The sequence below is a fragment of the Diceros bicornis genome, chromosome 20 (assembly GCF_020826845.1).
Source record: "Diceros bicornis minor isolate mBicDic1 chromosome 20, mDicBic1.mat.cur, whole genome shotgun sequence".
Classification (NCBI taxonomy): domain Eukaryota; kingdom Metazoa; phylum Chordata; class Mammalia; order Perissodactyla; family Rhinocerotidae; genus Diceros; species Diceros bicornis.
This window is the reverse complement of record NC_080759.1, coordinates 7459141-7484249: the sequence shown is the minus strand read 5'-3', so window position 1 is coordinate 7484249 and position 25109 is coordinate 7459141. Positions and strand designations below refer to the sequence as shown.

Sequence of the window (25109 nt, the reverse complement as noted above, 5' to 3'; positions counted from 1 at the left end):
AATAAATATTTTGTCATTTACTATATGCCCTTAGTACAATTTCTGAGATTTTATATATGTTTTTAAAATATTTTTTAATAATTTCAATTAAATTTTAAATAATCAATAAATCAATTTAATCTATTAATAAAATTTAATCTAGCAATTAATAATTTAATTATATTTATTAATAAAATTCAATTAATTAATAATTTGATTTAATAATAATTAAATTTTATAATTTTAATTAACATTTTTATAATTTTTAAAATAATTCTCACCAATTATGCTTATTTCATTAGGGAGTGGGTCCACAGAGGGACTAATGTTCCATTCCCAAAGTGGAACCTACTTTTTAAAATATGGGTTTTCCAAAAATAAACAAACACATAGAGATAGAGATTGGATTGGTGGTTACCAGAAGGGAAGTGGGGAGGGAGGAGCGTGAAAGGGGTGATTACACACATGTGTATGGTGATGGATTGCAATTAGTCTTTGAGTGGTGAACATGATGTAATCTACACAGAAATCGAAATATAATGATGTACACCCAAAATTTATATAACGTTATAAACCAATGTTACCACAATAAAAATAAAATAAAATATTTAAAAAATTGAGTTTTCTTTGACCAGGTATTCTTTCTTTTTTCTTTTTTTCCTTTGGTGAGGAAGATTGGCCCTGAGCTAACACCCACCCCCAATCCCCCTCTTCTTGCTTGAGGAAGACTGGCCCTGAGCTAACATCTGTGCCAGCCGTCCTCCACTTTGCATGTGGGACGCCTCCACAGCATGGCTTAACAAGTGGTGTGTAGGTCTCCGCCCAGGATCCAAACACACAAACCCCAGGCCACTGAAGCAGAGCACGACAGCCTAACCACTATGCCACTGGGCCAGCCTCCGGGTTTTCTTTTGACCAGGCGTTTTGTCTTTATTTTTCCCTTATGAACATTTTAAGCACATTGGAACCCATGAGATAATTTTAAAAGGCTTTGTTGATGGGTTCGCACATGTTCTACACTAGTTCCTGGTCGCCCAATCTCAATGACCATATTTGGACTCAGAAAGAGACTTGAAAGAGACAGAAGCATCAGAGCAGTTGGTTCTGTTAGAAACTAGACTGAATTCTGGGCTTATCCGTGTTTTTCCTGGAGTACAAGAGGGGGAAGGACTTTGGTCAAAGTCACACAGCCCATGAAAACCAGAAACAGAAACCACCCTATATTCCATATGCTCTTATTGACACCAGCATCAGTATAGGCCCTTCACAGTTTCACTCTTTAATGACTCATTTAGTATTATACTTAATACTAAATATTAGTATTTAATAACTCATTGAGTATTTCTGAAACAGCATGATACCCCCTAACGGAGCATGCCATTTGAGTAGGTCACAAAGGCATGGGAAGCCTGTACCTATATCCATGAGCAAACAGACACAGCCTAGAAGCAAGAAGCAGGACATAGCCTCATGCATTGCCTGTCTTCAGCTGTCCTTGTACTTCTTTTTTCATCCTTTAGTCCTGCCAGTCCTTCTTGATTTTTCCCAATTCTAGCTGCTGTCTTTAGGACAAACTGAGTAAAAGTATGAAGTGTATGCCCTAGGGGTTCCCAAGCAAATATTCGGAACTGCCATTGGGTTTCTAGATTCTATTTTGAAAAGTAAGTATTGTAAAAGAAAAACACAAACAAAAATAGCACTACCATCTGTCATCACCATCAGAGGGACTGGAGAGTGATTGTCGCACGCCTCTGAAGCAGGCCACTTTTGCGCACTGGTGGAGGTTCGCTGAGTGACAGGTCGGTGGACGCAGCAGAGCGATACATCCAGAAAGAGCCTGAGTCAACTCACTTCCATCCTGGATCTCACAGAGGAGGGACGGAGGGTCCTGGATGATCCTTCTTTCTTCTGAGTCTACCTCTCCTCACCCCTCCTCACCCCTCCCCAATTTCTCTCACTCTGTTTCCTTCTATGAAGCCTCCACTCTTGTCTCTGCTCTCCCTTCTTCCCACTTCCTAGGGAAACTCAACTTCACTACATCCCAAGCGGCACAGAAAACTCCATTTCTTGCTCCCTTCCGTAGTCTCACCAAAGCCATCACTGCAGGCTCTGGCCAGCTGCTAATGGAGGCTGTCCTCTGTTCAGGGTTGCTGATTCTGAAGTGTGGAAGGATGAGTTGGGGGGCAGGTAACTGGATCCAGTTCAGACTCCTCAACAGTGGAGACACTTGCAGGTTACCTCGCTCATTGCCCAAAAAGCAAAAGTGAGTTTTGATATTCTTCTCAAGACAATATAATTCAATCGTATAACAAGAAAGCACATTCTTCCTGCCCGCATGGCTTTGACTTTGCTCCACATGCACACAATAACTTTGGCATGACCTCTAAGGGATATTGGACTTATTCCTGAGACTGGCTCATCTACCACATTCGTTAGGAATGGTGGAACCCGTGGTAAATCGATTATTACCCATTCTATTTCATAGAGGATGGCAGGAAATCACCATCCATTTTCTCGCAGGTAGGTATTACTAATTTTACAATTTTATAGATAAGAAATTGTGATTCATGGATAAATTTTAATACACAGCTAGTAAATTGCAAAACTAGGTTTTGAACACCCATCTTCTGCCAGCAAGCCCAGTGCTCTTTGCACTTTGTCTAAGCTGCTTATGAAAAGAACCAACATAAAATGTTGAGATGAGCTCAAGAGGGTGTGAATATTGACCCCGTAATTCTTCAATAAACTAGTGCTCCTTTACTCAATTTCTTGAGCAAGGCGTGTTCTTCTTCACTGATGGGTCTTTTTTGCTCATGCTTCTTGTCCTCTTCTGGGAGATATCTGACCTCCTTCTTCCCTTGCCTGGTTCCTTGTCATCTCTCAGAGAGGTCGCTCCACCTCAACCCCATCTTTTCCTATCTCAGCAACCATCTTGTTTCCATCACAACTCTTCAATTTGCATTTATCTTGATTTGTCTGTTTACTTGTTTTTTTAAAAAAATCTGTTTCCTTGTTTGTTTGTAGTTGTTGTTATTAGCTTAAAATCTTAGGGAGGGCAAGGAACTCATCTGTCTTGTTAACTTTGTATCTCCACTGCCTGGTACCTGGCATAGAGAAAAGGCACAAACACACATCTGTTGAATAAAGAGGACATTAAGGCTCAACTCTCAGAGAAAGGATGGGGGAAGGAAGCAGCCATTCTAATTGAGTGCTGTTTGTGTGTCAGCCACTGTGTGAGCCGGTATCCATGAGAAATAGGCATCTCTATCCCTTTGTTATGATGGAGATACTGGGAATCTTAAACAAGGTTGCATGGCTAATACCTGGTGTAGACAGGTGTCAAGCCAGTCCTGTCTGTTGTTTTTTGTCCTTCCTTAGCAGCCCAGTGGAATCCACATTGGTAGATGGTGCAGGCAAACTGTTTTTCTAATGTTAGATGCAACAATTCTTCAAATATGTCTTATATTTAGAACCTGGAGTATTTTCTGAGATGAATACCTGATTTGACCCTAGACACGTTGTCTGCCACAAAGGAAGCCCAGGTAAACCATCAGTGACTGAGTTAATGATAATAATCCCAAAACTTCCCTGGGCCAAATTTATAATATTGTATGCTCTGTGCAAAGCGCACCATGTGTTTCTTCTTAATCTTTACAACAAGTTGGGTATTGTGGATGTCTCTTTCTCTCAGGTGAGGAAACTGAGTCTCAGAGAACATGTAACTAACTGTTCAAGCTCACTCAATTGGTCGGTAGCAGAAGTGCGCTCTGAGGCCAGCCCTCACCTTATCCCCTGCCCTGTGTGGCCTCATGTGTCCCCTCAGGCTGTGGTGTCACTGGTGCAAGGTCACGGAGCAGTGGCAGCAGTGGAGCCACCCTTTCTGGAGCCCCTACCACATGATAGGTGCATACTAAGTGTTTGCCCAAGTGAGCTCCTTTTAATCCTCAAAACAACTCTGAAGAAGTGGCAGGCATTGCTTTTCCCACTTGACAGATGGGGAACCCAAGACTCAGAGGATCATCATCTTGCACAGGGCATGGGTGTGGACTTTTGGGAAGGCTAATGTCTCAGGGCATGCACATTCTCCCTGCATGGGGTCTGAGGATCGGGAATGTTGGGGACAGGACTTGCATTATTTTTAGCCTGTTCTCCCATTTCCAAGCTGGAGGAACAAGCCAGTCAATGAAAGCTTCCTAAAGCAAACACAGATGGAGAGTAGGTGGAAAAGGGGTGGAGGTTCTTGACTGGACATTTTGCTGAGTTCTCAGCTTGGACCCCTGGTGGAGTTCCTGCTCTGACCATCCTGCCCCAACCCTGCTCACTTCTACATGTTTATTCCAAAACTAAGTGAACTCCTCTGGGAACTCACCTCCAAGCTTTGCTGATGATTGAGGAAAACTCTGAGAGAAGCCCATTTCCCACAGTGGTTCCAGTTTCATACCCCAGGATGACTCTTTGGAATCTGAGTGAGTCTCAGTTCCCCCCTGCTGAGTGGTCATGAGCAAAGCCAGCTTTGTCCTCTTCTAGGAGGATAAGGGAGCCAGGGTGCCTGAGGTGTGTCCAGTGTCCTTTAGTTTAAGAGCAAGAGTTGGGCTGTGTGTTGAGACTCTGCTTCTCTTGGGTCCCTGGACTTTTTGGCTAGTCAGAAGGAGAATCTGCTTTAGGGGGTGCTTTCTTATAATGCTTTGTGACTGATCCCAGCCCTTGGACCCTGGCAGCCCCATGCTGACCACAGAGAGGTGACTCCAGAACAGGGAGGAGGAAAGCTGGGTCAATGTTCCCAACCCTGTGGGCAGAGGCTGGTCCCACATGAATTGTGTTGGAATGGAAAAATTGTTGGTCCTGGTGTCTGTAGGCCTACAGGAGAGGCCTTTCTTGGGGTCAGTCTCCTCATCTGTCAAGGGGGATAAGGATATCCATCTGCACACTGTCTGGGCCTGAGGAAGGACAGAACCAGGACTGCTATAAGCAGCTGTGCACTGCCTATCTCAAGGGCTGCCATTACATCCCACATGGTCAAACCCCTCCGCAGCATTACTGTTAGATGACATTGGAAAAAACACAGTGGAATGGGGTGAGGATTCCAGAAGGAAAGAAATAACCAACAGGCATTGCTTCAGGGTCTGATGTTCCCGTTTTGCAGATGGGGAGCTCAGGCCCAGCAAGCCAGGTTAATAAGTAACTTACATGATGTGAGGCGCAAAGTCTGGATTCAGAACCAGACCTTCCTGGTTGCCATTGGCCCATTTGCCTTGGTATCTAGTGCCTTCTGAGAAGGATTAATGTCGCTTTTCCTGATTTTTCTGGCCGTTCTCAGCCTATCAGAGTGGCGCCTGGGACTGTTATCTCAAAGGCAGTGTATGTGGGCCCCTCAAGTCTTCCATTCTTGGCTGGGGGAGGCCACATGCAGGGGACCCTTCTCTCACCCACATCCCACCTTGGCTGCTCCTGCTCCCACCTCTCCCACTGGGCCTTGCCAGGAGGCTGGAGTGAAGACATAACAGGATTCTGTTAGGGAGGGAACTGCTTTTGTTTAGAAAAATGCTGTCATAGGCAGCCTGAGGGCAGAAGGGGAGGAGAGGAGAAAACAAGAGATGGCCAGAGTCTCTCCTTATAAAAATGGCCCAAATTTCACTTTCTCTATGAGACCAGTGCAGACCTCCCTGTTTAAAACTGAATCTTGTGCCTCCCAGCACAAGTCGATCCCTCACCCTTGGTCTTTGTCTTTTTGCCAGAGTAGTCACCACATTCTAATCTATCCTGTAACTTGCTCATTTATGACTTTATTTGTGTTGTCTGTCTCCCCCTCTAGACTACACTCCAGGAGGGCAAAGTCTCTGTCTCTTTGCTCAGACACCTCCCAAATGCCTGGAGCAGGCCTGATGAATGATGGATGCTCAAAAATATGTTTGTTGAATGAATGCGTGAGTTTGGGGAAGGGAGAGAGAGCTGAGCCACAGACCAGGGCAGAGTGGGCAGCAAATGGACAAGGGGTGTTTTTAAGAGCAGGGAATTTCAGGGTTTATCTTGCTGCTGGGGGTGTTGGTGTGAGGTGCACCCCCAACCCTTGCATTATAGGTCTTCACCACCCATCTGCCTGCGTGTGTGGTGTGTGTGTGAATGTGTGTGTGGTGTATGAGTGTGTGATGGGTGTACATGTGTCCCAGTGTGTGCATGAATGTGGGAGTGAGTTTGTGGTGTGTGTGTCTGAGGTGTCAGAGACAGCAGAAAGATGAAGAGGGCAGGGAACTCAAGTCCACACTCAAAGCCAGGAGCCCCTACCACACAATGTGAGCCCTCACCTGGGCCCTCACCAACAGTGGCTGCCCAGATAGCTAGGGTGGTTGAACCGCCTGGAGTGTGGGAGGTGACAGCAACCGTGGCTGTGGGCCCCTCACTGAGGTACGTAGAGCATGCTGCAGGCAGGATTTATGGCCCCTCCACCCTGTAAGTCTACACAGCAGGTTTACCCTCATCTTGGCTGGAGAACCCTGAGACTTAGTGAGGTTAAGACACTTGCCCCCGGGGACCTGAGCCCCCTTCCTGAGCTGCACGGACCCCATGTGGCCTGATTTTGAGTTCTGACTTTGCCCCAGGTGTGAAATCTTGGGCAAGTCTGTTAGATTTCTCTTCTGTGCCTTGGTTTTCTCATCTGAAAATGGGCTGATCAAGGTGACTGCTTTACCGGGTTGGTATAAGGCAAAGCTTGTGACTCACTATCAGGTCATGAAATCCATTCAGTGGGCCAGGCATGATGACATAGCATGATACCAGGGACACATCTTGCTCCCTATACATTTTGCCAAAAGCAGGCCTTGACCAAAGTTGCTCTCAATTCCTGGATGCCTCAGAGAGTTGAAAAATTGCACAGCTGCTAAAGGGTTAAGTCGCCTATGGTTCTTTGGTTGGGCAGGGCCCAGGCTGGCCGAGAAGCCCCTCCCCACAGTCAGCTGTGCTTTCTGGTTGTGTAGCCACCTGCTCTATAAAGCCCTTCACACATCTGCTCCAACACACCACCAGGATCCACCTGCTACAGGGAAGCCTCTGGGCCAGATCCAGAAGGTGAGGGGCTGGCATCAGGCTGCAAGGGGGGGTGCCTAGCCTGGGAGAAACTGAAGCCAGAGGAAGGGCATTCAGGGCTGGCTGGGGCCTGGAGCATTTTTGTGGCTCTTGCTCCTTTGGCAGTGCTCAGGAGAGGGAATGCTGGCATGGAGAGGTGCATGGTCTGGGGTTTGGTCTGTGAGTGTGTGGTACTGTGTCCTTCTCACAGCCTCTCTGAGCTCTGGCTTCCCTGAGTGTAAGATGACAGCAACGGTGGCAGGATTCTTCCAGACAGTTGAAAATATCCAATGATAGAACAAGTGGGAAGAACTTTGCAAAGGGAACACTTGTTCTCGTTTTCCATACAGGACCCCCTGCCCCGACTCCCACCTTGCCAGTCCCTCTCTTCCACAGTGGTGGTGAACAGGGAATCTGGTCCCACCACCCTGGCTCTGCCTCTCTACTGTGTGTCCTTGGGCTGGGTCCTGACCTCTCTGGTCCTCTGTTATTTCCCTCTGAAAATGAGGCCAATCATCAGGTCTACACCATAGGGCTGAGGTGATTTGTGCACTTAATTGACATGGCTACTGTGGCACATCCTTCTCTCCCTTCCCCTCCTCCTCTATACTCACAAGGCTTGAGAGGCCCTTCCCAGGAGGCCCAAACCCTGAACCTCTCTCCCTACTGGGGTTCTGGGCCTGGAGGGGTGACCAGGCATAGGGAGATGCAGGGTGCAATGCTCAGAGTATCTGCCACAAGCTCAAAACCAGACATACTTTATTTTTCTCCTTGGATCTCTAAGTGGTGTGGCCATTAGATCACAGAATCTGTCTGCTCTAATTGGACTAGTTTTTCTTTCTTTTCACTGACCCTTAATAAGTTAACCAGTGGGATGTGTGTGTGTGTGTGTGTGTGTTTGGTGTGTGTTGTGTGTTTGCTGTGTGGTGTGTGTGTGATATGTGTGGCATAACTACTGTGTGTGTTTGTGTGGTATGGTGTGTATGTGATGTGTGTATGTGTGTGAGGCATATGTGGTGTGTGTGTGTGATGTGTATGTGTTTGTGTGGTGTGTATGTGTCTGTGCTATGTGATGTGTGTGGTGTGGTGAAGTGGAAGGCAGGAGGGGTGCTTCAGCTCCCAGGTTAAGATCAGTTCTCCCTTAGTAAGTAGCAGCTATCACAGTGCAACTCAGCTTTGGAGCTGGAAGCACCCAGAATGGAGTCCCAGTTTGGGCCTTATGAGCTAAGTGAGGTTGGGCAGCTTTCATTATCCCTCCATCGGCAGGCTTCTCCCCTGTGGAGTGGGGCAACACCCTTTATAGCAGCACTGTGCCCTGGGACCTTCTGCAGTGAAGGAAATGTGTCATACTTGTCCTGGCCGGTACAGCAGCCACTGAGTCCTGGTACATGGCTGGTGACTGAGAAACAGAATGTTTCCTTTTCATTCTTTCAATGAATCTAAACTTAAGTAGCCACATGTGGCTTGTGGATGCTATTTATAGGATAAATGGGCTAACAATCAGGAAGGACTCAGTGAAGAGCCAGACACTTCCATCCGTGCTACTTTGATACACAGGCAAGTTGAAATTCTGGGAGCTCTAGTTCAGGATCCTAATGAATACAGCTAAACTTTACTGATCAGATGATTCGCAGGCATAGTGAGACTGGTGACACACCAGTCAGAGGTGTGCCGGGGCCTCTGATTCAGCCTTGCAGGTCAAGTGTGTCCAGGCCCAGGGGTCTGGGAGTTGCATCTGTTGGAGGCAGTGTAGAGTGGTAGTTAGGGGCTTGGACCAACCCCAGCTCTAACACCTCCCAGGAGTACACCTTGACTTTGAGTGCTTTATTTAACCTCTCTGGGGTTCGATTTCCCTTATGAAATGAGGGTGATGCTAACAATAGTACCTGCCTGCTAGGGTGGAGGAGTTACATGAATTAATGTGCATAAAGCGCTCCGAACAGAGTAAGTGCTCAATTGGTGTCTGCCTATCATGATGGTGATGGCAGCAACAGAGCCCCTAAGTGCATTATGTGAATGTAGCAAGATACCAGCTAGAGGATGGACATTACACTCTGAGAGAGGAGAGCCCAGCTTTCTTCCTGGACCCCCATCCTTAGTGGGGCTGGTGATCGTCTGCCTGCCTATTTCGTACCTGAAGTGGCTCTGGAGGAAATGCCCTGGGCTGTGTTTCCTATCTGTGTGTAGATGGTTCTGCAGTCATTCAGGATTGGGAAAACTCAGACTGATGTAGGCGTAAGGGTAGGGTGGAATCTGCATCACAGCTCTGTCTTCCTGGTTGAGGATGCTGAATCTGTCACAAGGACGGGCTGTGAGCTGGGCTTGTCAGAGTGTGATTACAACGCTAGTGGATGTCACACCCCAGCATCCTTCCCTCCCAGCCCCCAGACTGCCTTCTTTGTGTCTCTTCAGGCTCAAGGCTCTGCAGCCATGATCCTTGTCCCTGGGAGACATCAGAGCCGGCACCATGAAGGGCGTCCTTGTTGCTGGTATCATCGCAGCACTTTCAGTGTCAGCTGTAGGTGAGGAAAATCACGTAGCTCCCTTTTGGGATGAAGACCGTTTTTTACACCTGATCAAAGTCTTCTTGCTTTCGGTCTCTGGGGTCCTCTCACATGGCCTCTCACTCAAGGTGTGGTCAGTGGAGAATATGAGACCCCTCTGTGCGCACCGCCCTCAGTGGAGCCGCTCTGTGTCAAGGTTGGGTCTTCCCATTGGGGAGTGGTGGACAGTGGGGAGAAACTAAAGGGGATAGCTCCATCTCACAGCTTCAAGTTTGGGTGGCCCCAGAGGGAAGGGATACCATCCCAGCTATTCTTTCATCCTGAGAGAGGTGCAGTACTTTGCCCAGAGTACACTGTATAAATGTCTCCTGAATGTTGACGATTCTGGGCGTCTTATCTCTCCAGAATCCCTGAACTGTATGCAGTGTAATTCATTGGCAAACTCCTGTGTCAACAGCACCATCACTGAGTGTCCCTCAGAGGCCAACACCAGCTGTACCAGTTTCTTGACCTTAGGTGAGTGTGGGGTGCTCATCACCCCTATTTCCGGGATTTTCACAGGACAGGAGCTGGAGAGGGTGGCCAGGGAGTAAAGGAAGGCTGAGATGGGGTCAGGCTGTGCAAAGAGAGAGATGGGGTCATGAAGGTGCCTCCCAGGAGAAGCAACACACAGGACTCAGATGGGAATGCAGGGGCAGACCTGGGCAAGCAGAAAAGCCCCTGTGGCTTCTTGGAATTGCTGCTCTTGACTGAAATCTCATTCTAGACCCGTATTAGTGGACGTGAAAAGCAGGGGCAGCTCTTAATTAAATTACAAAGCAGGCGATTTGCTCTGGGTCCCTGCATTCTTCAATTTTTCTGCCCTCCTTTTCTCCTCCTCAGTTCTCCTTCCCATTCCGGATCCAACATACTTTCACTCAAACTTCTTCCCAAGGTGTTTTACTGGCATGAATGTTACCTCTCTCTCAAAGCACTTACATTTCTTTTTAACTTTTTTATTATGGACATTTTCAAACATACACAAAAGCAGAAAAAGAATATAATGAACTGCCATGTAACCACCACCCTGTGTCAACAATTTGCCATTTTTTTCCCCTATAAATACTTCACTATTTATCTCTAACAAGGACTTTTTTTTCTTTTTACATAACTACCATACCATTATCACATTGAAGAAAATTAGCTATAATTCTTTAATTTCTTCTAATACCCAGGCCACTTTAAAAATGTCCTAATTGTTTCAAAGACGTCATGTTATAGTCAATGCACTGGACTTTGGATCAGAATAAAATCCCCACATTGCATTTTGCTGTTAGGTCTATTATGTCTAATTTGTTTCATAACAGCTACCATAACGTTTTTTGTTCAATCCCATTTTTTTGTTGGAGAAATGGGGACATTTGTCCTGTAGCTTTTCCATATTCCAGCTTTGGTTGATTGCTTCCTTGTGGTGTCACTTCGCTTGAACTCCTATTCCTGGTATTTCTTATAAACTGGACTCATGCTGTTTAGTAGAACTTTCTTCAATAATGGAAATGTCTACATCAGTGCTGTCCTATATGGTAGCCACATATGGCTAATGACCACCTGAAATATGCTTAGTGTGACTGAGGAACTGAATTTTAAATAGCCACATATAACTAGTGGCTACTATGTTGAATAGCTCTGGTCTAGAAGCTTGACTGGATTTAGGGTCAGCATCATATTGCACAAAGGTCCATCATGTCTGCTTGGCTATTTTTAGAGATGCTAAGATGGATCAGTGGCCTCTGGGGGTGTTGTCCTGGAAACCACCCATTTCCAGGCTCCACATCAGCCTTTCACCTGGAGTTTAACCTGCATCTCTGATCATCTCCTGCTGAAGGAAGGAACTACCTCATGGGAAAGGATTTTTCTTTTTGCAGGAAACCCTCTCCAGTGTCTCCAAAATCACATTGAGCTGAGGGTATGTTTTCTGCCCTTGCCTGAAGCAGTTACTATTCAGGGTCTTCACTCTCCCCAAAGCCTCCTCACGCGGGGCTGACAGTCTGTGTTTACCTTTGTTTAGCAGGGAGCATCACATTGCACCAGGATAAGGCTTGCTCTGCAGAGAACTGCAGTGAGGAAAGGAACGTGTTTGAGGCCTTCACCATTCACGTGTCTGATGGAGAAAGCTTCTATTTTGCAAGTCAGTGCTGTCAAGGAAGGGAGTGCAACGACACCAATGATGCCTCGGGTGGGTGCTGGTCATGCGCCATCCTCCCTCTGTCCTCCGAGCTCCGTCCCTTCCTTTGCCACCTGAGGTCCTCACCCTTAGATTGAAATCTCAAGCCCAGGTTCTTCAGTGCATGTCTGGGTAACATTAACAGCTGACTTACAACAATTACTTGATAAACAAATGGAGAAAACCAGCACTACTCCCATGCTTTCCCCCTTTCTCAGTAAACACAGAAGTAACAGTACTTCAAGTTGTGTGGAAGGGCAGTAGACGCTCGTCAGTAGTTCTCAAATTTTGTGGTCAGGCCCTCTTCTAAGACACTCAGTCTTAAAAATTATTGAGGATCCCAAAGAACTTTTGTTTATGTGGACTATATCTATCAATATTTACTATATTGAAATTAAAGCTAAGAAATTTTAAAAATCCTTATTAGTTCACTAAAAAATAATAAAACCCATTACATGTTAACATTAATAACATTTTTGCATAGAAATAACTATATTTTCCAAAACAAAAAATATTTAGTGAGAAGAGGGGCATTGTTACATAGTTTCACAAAGCTCTTTAGATTCTGGCTTAATAGAAGACATCGGGGTTCTCAGATTTTTCTGTGCATTTAGTCTGTTGCAATCTCACACATCATGTAGCCTCTGGAAAATTTCACTGTATGTTCATGAGAGAAAGACAGTAAAAGCGGCAAATAACATCTTAGTATTATCATGAAAATGGTTTTGACTTGATAGTCTCCCTGAAAGGGTCTCGGGGACCCCCAGAGGTTCCTGGACCACAATGTGAGAATTGCCAGTCTAGATCAAAGCCCCCTTTTTGAAGAGGAGAACAGGTGGCCAAAAAAGGCAAAAGTTATTTGACCACAGTCATAGAGCACAGTTCACTAATAGCAGGACTGGGTCTCAATATAATGTTTTTCTACTGGTCACAATGTTAAATATGTCCTGCATTCTTTTGTTCAGAGCAAGATTTAGGGATAGTCACACATCTGTTGGCTAATATTCAGAATAGCTGGCTAATATTGACATTGGCTATAGGTTCGTTTTAGCTCAAAATCTTACCTTTCCTTTCTCAGCCCAACACACTCACAGACCAGAGTTCTAAAGATTGGATGGTCTGTAAGGGCAGATCTGTGGGCTTGTACACCGTAAGCATTTTGGCAGGACATGGGGAGGGATGACTGATGTCTTCAAGGCAGGATCTGAGACTTCTGAGCATGCAATTGCTCCGTTCTCAGGATCTCTCTGACTAGAGTCTTTGCCTGCCTATCCCCTTCTGCCCAGGGCAGTACCATATTCTGCGTGATAACACTGTTCTAAGTTAATAACTCTTACTCTACCCAGTTCCTCCACTGGAGAATACGTCCAGCAACGTAGAGTGCCCTGCATGTTATGGATCTAACGAAACTTCCTGCAGTGTGAAACTCCGGAGATGTTATAATGAAGAACGATGTGTCAGTCTAGTTGCAGAATTTAAGAATGGTACATCTTGGAGTTCCAATTTCCTTTTATGGGACTTGAATTGAAAACATGTCAAGCCTTGGGTCTTAAGTTCTGGATTAACAAAGAAGGGCTGGGGGAGGTTAGTAGGATAAGGCAATAAGATTAGAATGCCTTTGAGATCGCGAGGCTGTTAATGCTATTTCTGCCTCCTTACTCCAGAGCCATTCCTCCCAGGCTGTCTATCTCCTGAACTCTGTTCTCTTACGGCTTTTAATCAAGCCAGGCTTGTTTAAGTGTATCGTGTCATTCCTGGCATGTACTTCTTTGCTAGGTTGCGTCATTCTGTAGGTGTGAGTGAGTGTCACTTTTATTACCTTCTATAGCTACACTTTCTTCTTCTCTGCCTGTCGCTGAGAGGTGCTGGCTCATGACAGCTTGGGTCACCTGGAAGAAAGAGTCAAACTGGGCTTTAATATCCAACCAATTTTTTTTTCTACAAAAGTAATTTCATGTTAACCATTATGAAATACAAAATAATGATTATAAAATACAAAACTTATAAATGTTCAGGCAAATGTTGTGCCTGAATGTTTAAAGAATAATACCTTTGTTAGGGTAAGTTACTTACTGTTCAAGAGCAAACTCCAAATCCTATGGCTTAATGCAATAGATGTTTATTTCTTGCTCATGGAGCTGTTCATTGTGGAGTCCAGGGGCCTGGGTTCCTTCCATCTCAAGGCTCTGGCCCCCACCCACTCTGGACTTGGCAAGTCTCTGCTGTATTCTTTGCATCTCGCCAGCAGGTGGGTGAAGAGAGGGAATGGAGGAAGGCAGGAAGGTTTTTACAGGCAAGGCCTAGAAGTGAATGCTTCTAGGATTTTTTGTTTGTAAATTTTGTTCAAGGTCATTTTTTTTAATATTGTAGACATGTTCCAAGCAACACCTCTTCCTAACTCAATCTGTCTCAAACTCCAGCACCTATATTTGCTATGAAACAGCAAAAAATTGCTTTCTTCACTGGGGTTTGGAGGTTTCTCTCTCCTTCTGAGAGCAAGTTTGGAGTTAGCCTTGGACTCAGACTGCCCTGCCTCTGACAAGTAGACAGTTGCCTCCTCCAGCCCCTTCCTCCCCTGTGAACTGCCTGTCCTCCAGGGCTGTTTGAGTTGTATCCAACAGAGCAATACTGAAACGTAGTAAGTGCTTGATAAAAGGTAGCCACACACAACCATATCTTTGCAAATTCCCTTGGCTTTTTCCTAGGACTTTCACCTTTAAACAGGGTTAAACACAACCCAAGCCAGATTTAGAGTAAAGGCACGCATGGTCTCGTTGCATCTCCTTTGGTTGTTTTTCCCTCTTCTCAGGGAAAATTCAGGCAGGGAGAACACAAGTTCAAAGAGGAGTTGGGGTGGAAAGCAGAGCCTGGAGGAGGAGAGCCCAGGAGGAGTCTAGAGTGCTGACTCCCTCCTGGATTGACAGCAGAGGGCTGCGGAGGGTCTAAGCCCATCCCTAGATTTCACCACCTGCCAGCTACTCGGGAAAATGGGAGATTTGAGTCGCAGGTCCAGCTCTGGCCCTCACCTGTGATCTCAGGCTCTCATCCACCTCCTGGAGCCTCAGTTTCCTCTGGGGTTAGGTGGGAGCAGGAGTCTAGGCCCTGACCTCCATGGTCCTGCTACCATTACCATTTGGTGTTCCTGATCCTGGGCTCTTTCCTGCCAGCTCCTGTTTCAGGAGGCCTAGGGAGGAAGGGCAAAGGGGCTTCAAAGTCCTTACTGTCTCTTTTGCAACCACAGAGACTCCTAAGCTCGTGCTGAAAGGCTGTTCCAACATCGATAACTCCACCTGTCAGTTCCTGTCTGCTGAAAACCGGACAGTTGGAGGAGTCACCTTTCAAAATTTTGAGTGTGTAGATACCTCCAACTCCCCCTCAACGCCCAACTCCACGAGCCCCCCCAGACCACCACCCGCAACACCGGCTTCAAAGTCTCCTTCACCCCCACGGCCCTTGCCACTCTCCTCCTGCTGGAGTTGCTGCTCTGAGATCCACCCCTGCCTCCCCGTTTAACTGCCATAAGTGGCAGTCACAGCCCTTCAGGTCATGCCCTGTGACAGCCACATTGTTCTCCATTATTAAAACATTGGTTCATTCGCTGGCCAAATCTGTCCTGATACGTTCTGGGCTGGGCTTCCTTTGAGTGCTGTCCAGCACCACCTCTCTGTTCCTTGCCTTTGAAATCTGTGCACCTTTGTGTGTGGCCTCCCAGGACCTCCCTGATCCCTGCCCATCGTGCTTCTGAGAAGAAGACCCTTCCACCTGGCTGGCGTCCTCTGCCTGCAGCCCTGCACTTCTAGGAACCCACGTGCCATTGTCCCCAACCTTACACTCAGGTGCCCCAGCTGTGCCCCATAATGCCCTGTGTTGACCCCAGTGCTGATATCTAGCTCTTCAGCAATTGTCTCAGCAGTGGTCAGAGGGCCACAGTGATGTTTTCTGGAACCCTGTCACCATGGGGCCCAAAGTGGGATGTAGAGGGGCTGCTGAGGCCTGGCAGACTCCACTGCCCAACCTCCCAGGCACGGAGGTGACCAACACAATGCTTGGCTCGCTGTCTCGGGTGACCAGGTGTCCTGTAGCCTTGCACAGAATGGAAGGTGGCTGCAGAGCCCCAGTCCCTCCCCTCAGGGAACATACAATCAAAGGCAGAATTCTTGACTCCATATCAGATACCCCAGGAGCAAGAAAACCATTCAATCCAATATGCACAGAAGTCCCAGTTTAGTAAATAAGGCAGGCCTTGAGCTGGACTTGGAAGAATGGGGTTTTCTGAAAAAAAAATTTTAAAGATATGAACCAATGTGGGTCTTTATTGTCCAAGCTTGCTGACAGCACACCAAGAGCAAAGCCACCAGAGAGGCCATCTTACAGTAGCTCATCAGCATGTTCACTCTTATTTATTTTACTTTTTTATTTTGAAATAATTTGGGGCTTACCTAAAAGTTGCAAAAATAGTACAGAGAGTTCACCCAGCTTCCTCTCATGTTCCTGTCTTACATAACCACACTATAATTACTGAAAACAGGAAGTTAATATTGAAACAATATTGTTAACTAATAGACCTCAATCATATTTCACCAATTTTCACCAATGTCCTTTTTCTGGCCCAAGATCCAATTCTTTGCATTTAATTGTTATGTCTCCTCAGTCTCCTACAATCTGTGACAGTTCTGGAGTCTTTTTATTGGCCAGTTATTTTTCAGAATGTCCCTCACTTTGAGCTTGTCTGAAGTTTTCTCATCATAAGATTGAAGTTGTGCTTTTTTCTCAAGAATCGCACAGAAATGACGTGCCCTTCTCACTGCATCTTAACAGGAGATACATGATGTCAGTATATTGTATCACTGGTGATGTTAACCTTGATCACTTGGTGGTATCTGCCAGATTTCTTCACTGTAAAGTTACATTTTTTCCCTTTGTAGTTAATAACAGGTTAAGTTATGCTCCTGTAACAAATAGATCTTAGAGTTTAAAACAATGAAAATTCATTTCACAGTTACTTAAACCCATACAGATGTTCCTGGGTGGACATGTGTCCTTGTTAGCAACACTCCAAGAATGAGGAAGGGGCCAGGCTCCTTCCATCCAATGCTTCCCCCATACCCTGAGACTCCTTAGGATCTCAGTTAAGTGTTTTTTGCTTGTTTGTTTTGTTTATTATTATTATTTTGTGTGTGTGTGAGGAAGATCAGCCCTGAGTTAACATCCATACCAATCCTCCTCTTTTTGCTGAGGAAGACTGGCCCTGAGCTAACATCCATGCCCATCTTCCTCCACTTTATGTGGGATGCCGCCACAGCATGGCCTGACAAGCAGTGCATCGGTGTGCGCCCGGGATCTGAACCTGGGCCACCAGCAGCAGAGCACGCACACTTAACCGCTATGCCACGGGGCCGGCCCCCTCAGTTGAGTGTTTTGCATCCAGCTGGCTAACGAGTAAAGAGAGAGAGCCTAGAGGACCCCACAGCACGCTCGAGGGGCCAGGCCTGGCAGTGGCGTCTATCACGCTCATGTCTCATTGGCCAGAACTCAATCATGTGTCCTGGGAAGAAGTAGTTTATCCATCTGCATCTCAGAGGCTCTGCCTCAGAAGCAGTATGGCTCAGTGGTCAGTGGCATGGCCTCTAGAGGCAGAGTGTGGCTTCGAATTCCAGCCTTGGAACCTTGGGCAACAGATGTCACCTCTCCATGCCTGAGTTTCCCACTTGAACTAAGGGAATAGTGATAATCCCTGCTACATGGTATTGTGAGTGCTGCCAAGATAGTTCTCCTTGACAAGGAGTAAATACTAGCCATTAGTGGATGATTCCAGTTTGAAAGCGGGTCCCCGTCATGCTCTAGAGTAATGTGGAAGGCATAGCCCTGGCCCACTTTCCTCAGACCATGCCAACATCACTGAGGTTATAGCTGCTTCTGTGTTTCAGGATCCCCACTCCGTTTTTACCCCCTCCCCAGACCCTCTGTAGCTGCTACTACCACAACCCCACAAACCACGGCACAGCTCATCTGCATCTCCATGTGGCTGCCGACTCCACGTAGCCAAGGGCACCACCACCAGAGCTGATCGGCTCTTAGAACCTCCTGGAAGCCCCCATGCTCAGCATCAATGGGAGGAAGCAGTGGTACTTTGGGGGAACTGCAAAAGGTCACACAGGAATGAAACCAGGGTAGCAAGGATTAGGCAGGTGGCTGGAGGATGAGCAGGGCCAGATCCCAGGAGGTCTCCACACCTTGCAAGGACTCCTCAGGCTTCAGACTAAGTGCTGGGTGGTGGGGTTGGGGGGACACAGCAGAGGCAAGCACGAGAATAAGAGTGGGATTGGGTTTCTATTCTGGGAGGCTCTCCTAGACAGCAGGGTACAGGTGGAAAGACAGCACAAAGACAGACAGAGAGGGAGTTTAAACGGAGAAGCAGTGGGGACATGCCCAGGGCAGATGCTCTGTCACCCTGCTGTAATCGAGAGTAATTTGTACCCTAGAAATGCGCTCTAGTTGCACTGCTGGCTCCTGCCTCCTCACTCAGAGCAAGGAAGAAGGCAAAGTGCCACTCCTGCTCAATGTCTACCTTTCTTTCCCTGCTGTCCATGCTTAACTCTGGACGCCTGTCCTCTGTGCAAGAGTCTTGGACTTCCCACTGGGATAAAGCCCTCTCCTGCCAATTCTTCCTTAGTCCCAGCCTGGGCTCTGGGATAAGCCCTTATGTCTGAAGAGATCCACAGAATTCCACACTTACACTGTAGCTCTGGACCATCACAAATCATTGCCTTGTCTTTCCATAGCACTTTAGAGTTTGTAAAGCTCTTTTGCCCAGGATAATTTATTTTATTTAGAATCAGCTTTATTCAGGTACAACTTACATACAACAAAATGTATGTGTGCAGACTGATGAGTTTTGACAAATGTGGCCATGTAACCACTCCTTCAGTCAAGATATAGAAGCGCGCCCCCCGACACCCGCCTGAGTTCTCTCAGTCTCCATTGCAGTCCACCTCACTTTGGTCCCAGGCGTCCACCTGCATGTCCACTGACACCTCGTAGAAGTGACAGGAAGCTCTTCTGCTCATATTCCATAGAGCTGAGCAGTTACTTGGCATCACCTGGAGGCAAGGCAACAGACAGCATAGGCCCTGGGGGGTCAGCTCTTCCAAGCAACAACTCTGCCCCATGGAAGGGGAAGGTCAGGGGACCTTTTCCACCAGACTCCAAGCCCTTCCACCCCCTCACTCACTGCCTCAGCAGGGAAGACAGAAGGAGGGTGTGGATTTCTCTTCTTCATGGGCTGGATATAGCACCTCTCAGTTGAATTAAGATCTGAATTAAATCTCCAAATAATTCTTGATCTGAAATATGAAATGAACCAAAGCTAAAACCACTAATCACCATAAGTCTCTTTAACATCCATTTTTAACTGGATGAGTGAATATGTCCCAAGGGGCTGTGAGAAGGATGCTGGTCTTGAGATGTTCTACAGGGGCCTTAAGTTTCTGAGTGTGACTGTAGATCTGGGCGTGAGAGGGAGGGGGCTGAGAGAAGAGATGTCCCAAGCAGGATGGGCAGTGGACTTGGGGCATGGTTGCTCTTCAGCTGGAGAGACCAGCTGCTTGAGTCAAGTGATTCTGGGGGTTCCGGTGTCCCCAAAAGTGTTCCCACCAGCCGAGTTACGGAGATAAATAAGGCTTCAAATACAGCATCCCAGGAAAAGGGAAATCCCAGTTGGAACTCTGGTGCTGGCGACTCATAGTGTATCATTTCTAGAAGCGGATTTTAATGGAGGGTGATGTGGGAGGCTTCCCTGGCCCCTCGCACACCGACACTAAAGCAGGAGGTAGGTCCCTGACCCTGGCTCCAGAGGTAGAAGTCACACACAGATTAATAGTGGTGGTGGAGCTTTGCCAGCACAGAGAAAGCAAGTCTCCCCGCTCCCCACATTTCCCCAGGACTGTCATGGAGTCTCAAATTCCAGCCAGTCTCTTGGTCCTTGAAGTGCCACCTATTTCCCATGAACTAGCTGTAGTCACTGTCAGCTGACACCTTATTGGGAATGCTGTCTAGAGGGAGGGCTCGTGAGCAAGCTAAACCAGAAGCTGGGTGAGAAAACCAGGAATGGTCTGTGAGGGTGGCAGACAGGGAGACTGAATCAGGAGGCCGTGGGCCCCTAAGACACATCAACAAACCTCCGCAGGCCCAGGCCTGGGCCCTGATTCTTTGTGATTTGGAGTCAACCCAATATCAGAACCAACAATGATGGTTACAGTGGTGACAATATGGAAATCCATGCTTCCTCTGAACAGCTGGCTCTGTGCCACTTTATTCTCGTGGCAATTCCTTGAAGGTAGGTTTTACTACATCTCTGTTGTCCAGATGAGCAGACTGAAACTTGCAGAGGTCAGGTGCCTTGCACACAGCTGGTGAAGTAGGTCCAGGGGTCAGATCCAGTTCTTCCCAACCACAAAAATCGAGGAAGAGCCCCAGTGAGGGGTCGCTGCTCTGCGTGGGTGGCTGGGTACGGTGGAGAATTGGCTTCCCTGCCTTCCGGATCCCTCAGGTTCCTCCTCAGCTGTCCCTTTAGGACCTCATAGCCATGATGAGGACTTGGGATCAGGCATCATCCTCTGCAGGCTTCAAGGCGGGTGTGAAGGGGCAACATGCAACTTGAGAGAACTGGGAGTCTCAAGTGAGCACAGTGGCCTGTGGGTCTGGAGATGGCCATGCTTCTTCCTCAACCAAGGGACAGGATTGGGGTCCCATGCCCCAACGCTGGGGCCCTCAGTCTTGGTGTCTTTCTTCCTGCCTCCAGCTCTTTGTGTAACTTTTATCTTTTTTTCTTGGAATCCACTGTCTCATTTGTGTTCTCTGAGCCCATCTCACCTGTTTCCACTTTTTCTTCCCCTCTGAACTGGACACAGTATAGAACTAAAGTTTGTCTTTCTCATTTCTTACATGGAATAGTTTCTACTGTTTCTCTGTAAATTAGTCACTTTTTACCCGGGTGAACCAAGCTTTTATTTGTTTGTTTGCTTGCTTACTTACTTACTTTCCTCCAGAGGGTCAGAGACCTTCTTGACAAAAGGATTCTGTGCCCTCAACCCCAAGGCCCACCCCTTTTGAGACCTGAGCACCCCAGGGAGCTCAGAAATGGCCCAGGCTGAGCTGCAGAGGGTTTGTGCTCTGCTCGAGGGCCCACCATCCAGGGTGTCCTTCCAGGAGGAGTCTGCCTGCACTTTGGTGGGGGCACATTCCTCTCCAGTGAAGGGCCCCCTGGGGTACTGAGGCCTCTGTTAGACCTATCGGTTGTCCAGGTCGTTCCGTCTGGTCATCTCGGCTTTGCAGACACCAAGCAGTTAAGAGCAGCCCACCCGGAGTAGCCTACTCTAGGTATCCTTATGCAATTTGGCTTTCCTCACCTCACAGTATATCCTAGAAACTCTCTGCACCCATTCATGGGAGCTCCCTCTTCTACTCTAGGGCTGCTCAGTCTCTGGGGTGTGGCTTTTCAACCTTCCTTTCCTTCTATTTATTTAGGCCTTCTTTACTTTCTTTCAGCAATGTTTTGTAGTTTTCAGTGTAGAAGTCTCATGCCTCCTCGCCTGTTTATCTGTAAGTTTTTAAATCTTTTTGATGTTATTGTAAATGGAATTGTTCTCTTACTTTCTTTTTCAGATCGTTCATTGTTAATGTATAAAAATACAACAGATTTGTGTGTGTTGATTTTGTATCCTGAAATTTTGCTGAATTTATTTATCAGCTGTAAGATTTTTTTATGAATTGTTTAGGATTTTCTATCTGTGGATAAAATTTTACTGTGAATAAAGAATTTTACTTTTTCCTCTCCAATTTAGATGCCTTTCATTTCCTTTTTTGTGTCCCTCAATTTTAAGAGTTCTTTATATATGAGGCCCTTATTGTGATATATGTGTTGCAAATATTTTCTCTCTGTCAGTTATCTTTGGCTTTGTGTATTTTTTTTCTTTTTAAAATTAGCATTAACTAATATTATATTGTCTTAAAATCTTGAGTATTGTAATTTTAGTTTTGTTTCTTCTCTTCACACATTTGGAAGGCTAGATACTCTAACATGTAAATGTGAATATCACCATGTAGGTCTATAATTATCTGTGTTTAAATTGATTTATTTAAATTCATACACCAATTTCAGTTTCCTAGTTGGAGGTTTCTTCAAAGAAAAATAAAATGTAAAACAGAAATAAACCACATACCTCTGAACAAGAGAGTGTGAAAACTATCATTTGTTCTGTTGAAGTCAAAAACAGTAAACTTTTACTTTTTTATTTTAAGATGACATATAATTTTTCAAAACTTACCTTTGTACTTATAGCATTTTACTTCTTCTCCATCCATTTTTAGGCATCTAATTTATTTTTCTTGTCTAATTGCATGGGCTAATACTTCTAGCATGATGTTGAATAGATCTACTTGGCTACTATTTTAAGTGTTTTCAGACTTAGGACTCACTTAGTCTTTGTGGCAGTGGTTTCAGAGCAATCTCAGGCCTCATTGTTAGCTACTCTCTTCTCCCTTCCCTTCCTACCCTGTTAACTACTCACTCGCTCTTCCCTTTTTTCCCTTTTTTCATCTGCTTTGCTTGGTACAGAGCATTATAGCAGAGTGGGGCGGGGTATGGGAATTTTTGTCTTGAGATCTGGTGATTTTTCTGTTTTGGTTTACAGTTCCTTTGAAGTTTTGACATTCTCTGCCTTCAAGTTATGCTGATGGCATGGTTTTGTGTAGGTTTCATTTTTTCTTGCTCTGTATTGATAGGGGAAGATTTGTTGGGAGACACATAGCTACATAGCACCATTGCCTTTAGCTACATGGAAGTCTGTATTATTAAAAATTCAACATTAAGTTATACTTTGTATGCAATAAAATGAGATACACAGTTCAATGAATTTTGACAAGTGTGTATAGTCATGTAACAACCACCGCAATCAAGATGTGGAAAATTGCCAGCACCCTAGAGGATTTCTTCATATTCTTCCAGTCAAGAGCTTACCCAGACAGCCCTGATTTGCTTCTCGACACTGTAGCTTAGATGGGAGGTCTCGACCTCGCACTATTGACATTTGGGGCCAGATAAGTCTCCAAGATGGGAAGCTGTCCTGTTGTCTCAGGTATTGAAGGATGTTTAGCAGCATCCCTGACCTCTTCTGACTAGAAGCCAGTACCACCCCTAGCTGTAAAACCCAAAATGTCCCCAGAGAATGTCACACGTTCTCCAGGGGACTCAGTTGTCCCCCTTGAGAACCACTGGATTAGACAAATTGGGCTCTACTTGGGCTTCATATAAATGACATCATATAGTGTGTACTATTTTGTGTCTGGCTTCTTTCCCTCAGTATAATGTTTTTGAGATTCACCCATATTGCTACATGTATCAGAGGTTCATTCATTTCATTCTACATGGGCATACCACCATGATGTAGTGTTTCTGATTTTTGATCAATAGTCAACACACTTAGATTTTTGGAGTGTTCTGCCCCAGATTTTCTCTGGGACAACTCTAGCGAATATGACAATTTTTTTGTGTGTGTGTGTGAGCAGGACTAGCCCTGAGCTAACATCTGATGCCAATCCCCCCTTTTTTGCTTGAGGAAGATTGGCCCTAAGCTAACATCCATGCCCATCTTCCTCTACTTTATGTGGGACACCGCCACAGCATGGCTTAACAAGCGGTGCATCCGTGCACTCCCGGAACATGAACCTGTGAACCCCAGGCCTCTGAAGTGGAGCGCGCCCACTTAACTGCTTGCACCACCAGGCCGGCCCCCGAATATGACAATTTTATGATCAAGTGTCCATTTATGTGAACATTCTGTTTCCCTCTATGTAACCCTGCTTTTCCACCCTTTCTGAGCCACTCACCTTGTCAGCTTGTTGCTAGCAAGTCAGCCAGCCTTGACACACGCTTGGGGTCATTGTCTAGGAAACACTGATTGCTCTGTAACTTACCTCATTAAATACAATCAGCAAAAGTCAGGCAGAACATTTGGCTGGAGTCTGAGCTCTTAGCTGGTGTGCTCTCCTTCCTAGTGGAGGAGGGTCTGGCCAAGGACCAGACCCAAACCCTGCTTCCTTTCCCATCTGTGAGGTGCTCCCAGCTTCTGCGGGGATGGACGAATGGGGAATGGGAGAGGAGAAGGAGCAGGGAGGTCTGCCCTGCTTGCCCTTCCTCCTGAAAAATCTGTATCCACACTGTAGGGGGTTCAAGGGATTTGGGGATGATCAAGGAAAACGATATGACCACGGGAGGCATTATCATATAACAAGCTTTATTGACAGTGCATGGATAGGGCTGCATGAAAGGAGAAGTCCCTCCCAGCATGAGATTGTCCAACGGTTTAAGGCACAGGAGTCCTGTCCAGAAGGGGAGAAGGACAACGAAAGTCCTGGGGGAGAAGGGATCAGAGGAGAGACTTATCTGTTTAGGTGATGTCAATCAGCAACGTGATGGAGAGTCTCTAGGTCAGAGAACCCTAAAGGGCATTAGCAGCTAGGGGTCTTATAACTGCAAGGCCCTATCTAAATCCTGATGGGTGAGGCTTTTAGGAGGTGTACAAAAGCATCTCTAAATGGCTAAAAATTTTCTTGTTTGGGCTATTTTAAAAATAAACATTTAGGTTTAGTGATGGCAGGCTTTTGAGTTAATGGTCTCAAACCTTCTATGAAGAAATAAACAACCTAGGGGTAAATGCACAGAGGCCATCTTTGGCTTATTCATATAATACACACCCAACACTCAGGTGCTCTTACCTGGTGCCTTTGCCACAACTTCCTTCAGGGATTTGTCCAGTGAGACACAAAAGAATGCAGCCATCTATTTCCTGCAGAGGTATGCTGGACACTTTTGCTTCTAGGACTGGTGAAGGCTGAGACAGACAGAAGCAGAGAAAGAAGGAGATGAGACTCAACAATGGAGAGGAGGTTCCCAGATTCTTGGTTTTAGGGACTGGTAAAGAGAACTTTGGGGGAAAACTACAGGAAAAAAGGGACAAAGAGTGAGGTACTGGTGCCAGATCTCCAAGGCGATTGCTGTGAGCTCCCTACCCATATCCTCCACATAGCTCTCTATCTGAGGGCTCAGCAGGCCCATCCCATACACAGTCAGGGCTGGCTGGAAGTGCTGGGCACTTCATTCTGGGACCAGCCTCCATCAGAGTGGGATGAGAGCTGGTAGATAGATGCTCCTCAGTGGGCCTAACTCTGAAGTGGGCTCTGCACAGTGGTAGCTGGCTCAATAAAAGTCACCCTTTACCAGCGACTCTCCTTTCCCTGTATTACTCCTGCCCTCCCCTACTGGTGTTTCCTAATGAATGCGTCTCAGGTTCTGCATATACCAGATG

At 46.3% G+C, this 25109-nt stretch overlaps 1 protein-coding gene across 1 annotated transcript; it reads left to right on the top strand.

Moving 5' to 3' along the window:
* Positions 1 to 9457: 9457 nt before the first annotated feature.
* LYPD8 (LY6/PLAUR domain containing 8) lies at positions 9458 to 15368 on the top strand. Its single transcript, XM_058563469.1, has 6 exons — positions 9458 to 9560; positions 9948 to 10058; positions 11590 to 11757; positions 13092 to 13229; positions 14740 to 14745; positions 14987 to 15368. Exons 1-6 carry the CDS (start codon positions 9506 to 9508, stop codon positions 15256 to 15258), a joined length of 750 nt encoding a protein of 249 aa, XP_058419452.1. The 5' UTR covers positions 9458 to 9505; the 3' UTR covers positions 15259 to 15368.
* The last annotated feature ends 9741 nt before the right edge of the window (positions 15369 to 25109 follow it).

Coding starts and splice junctions, on each gene's coding strand:
- LYPD8 (XM_058563469.1), top strand. CDS start 9,506: ATGAAGGGCGTCCTTGTTGCTGGTATCATCGCAGCACTTTCAGTGTCA. Junction 10,059..11,589: donor TACCAGTTTCTTGACCTTAG/GTGAGTGTGGGG, acceptor ACCTTTGTTTAG/CAGGGAGCATCACATTGCAC. Junction 11,758..13,091: donor CGACACCAATGATGCCTCGG/GTGGGTGCTGGT, acceptor TACTCTACCCAG/TTCCTCCACTGGAGAATACG.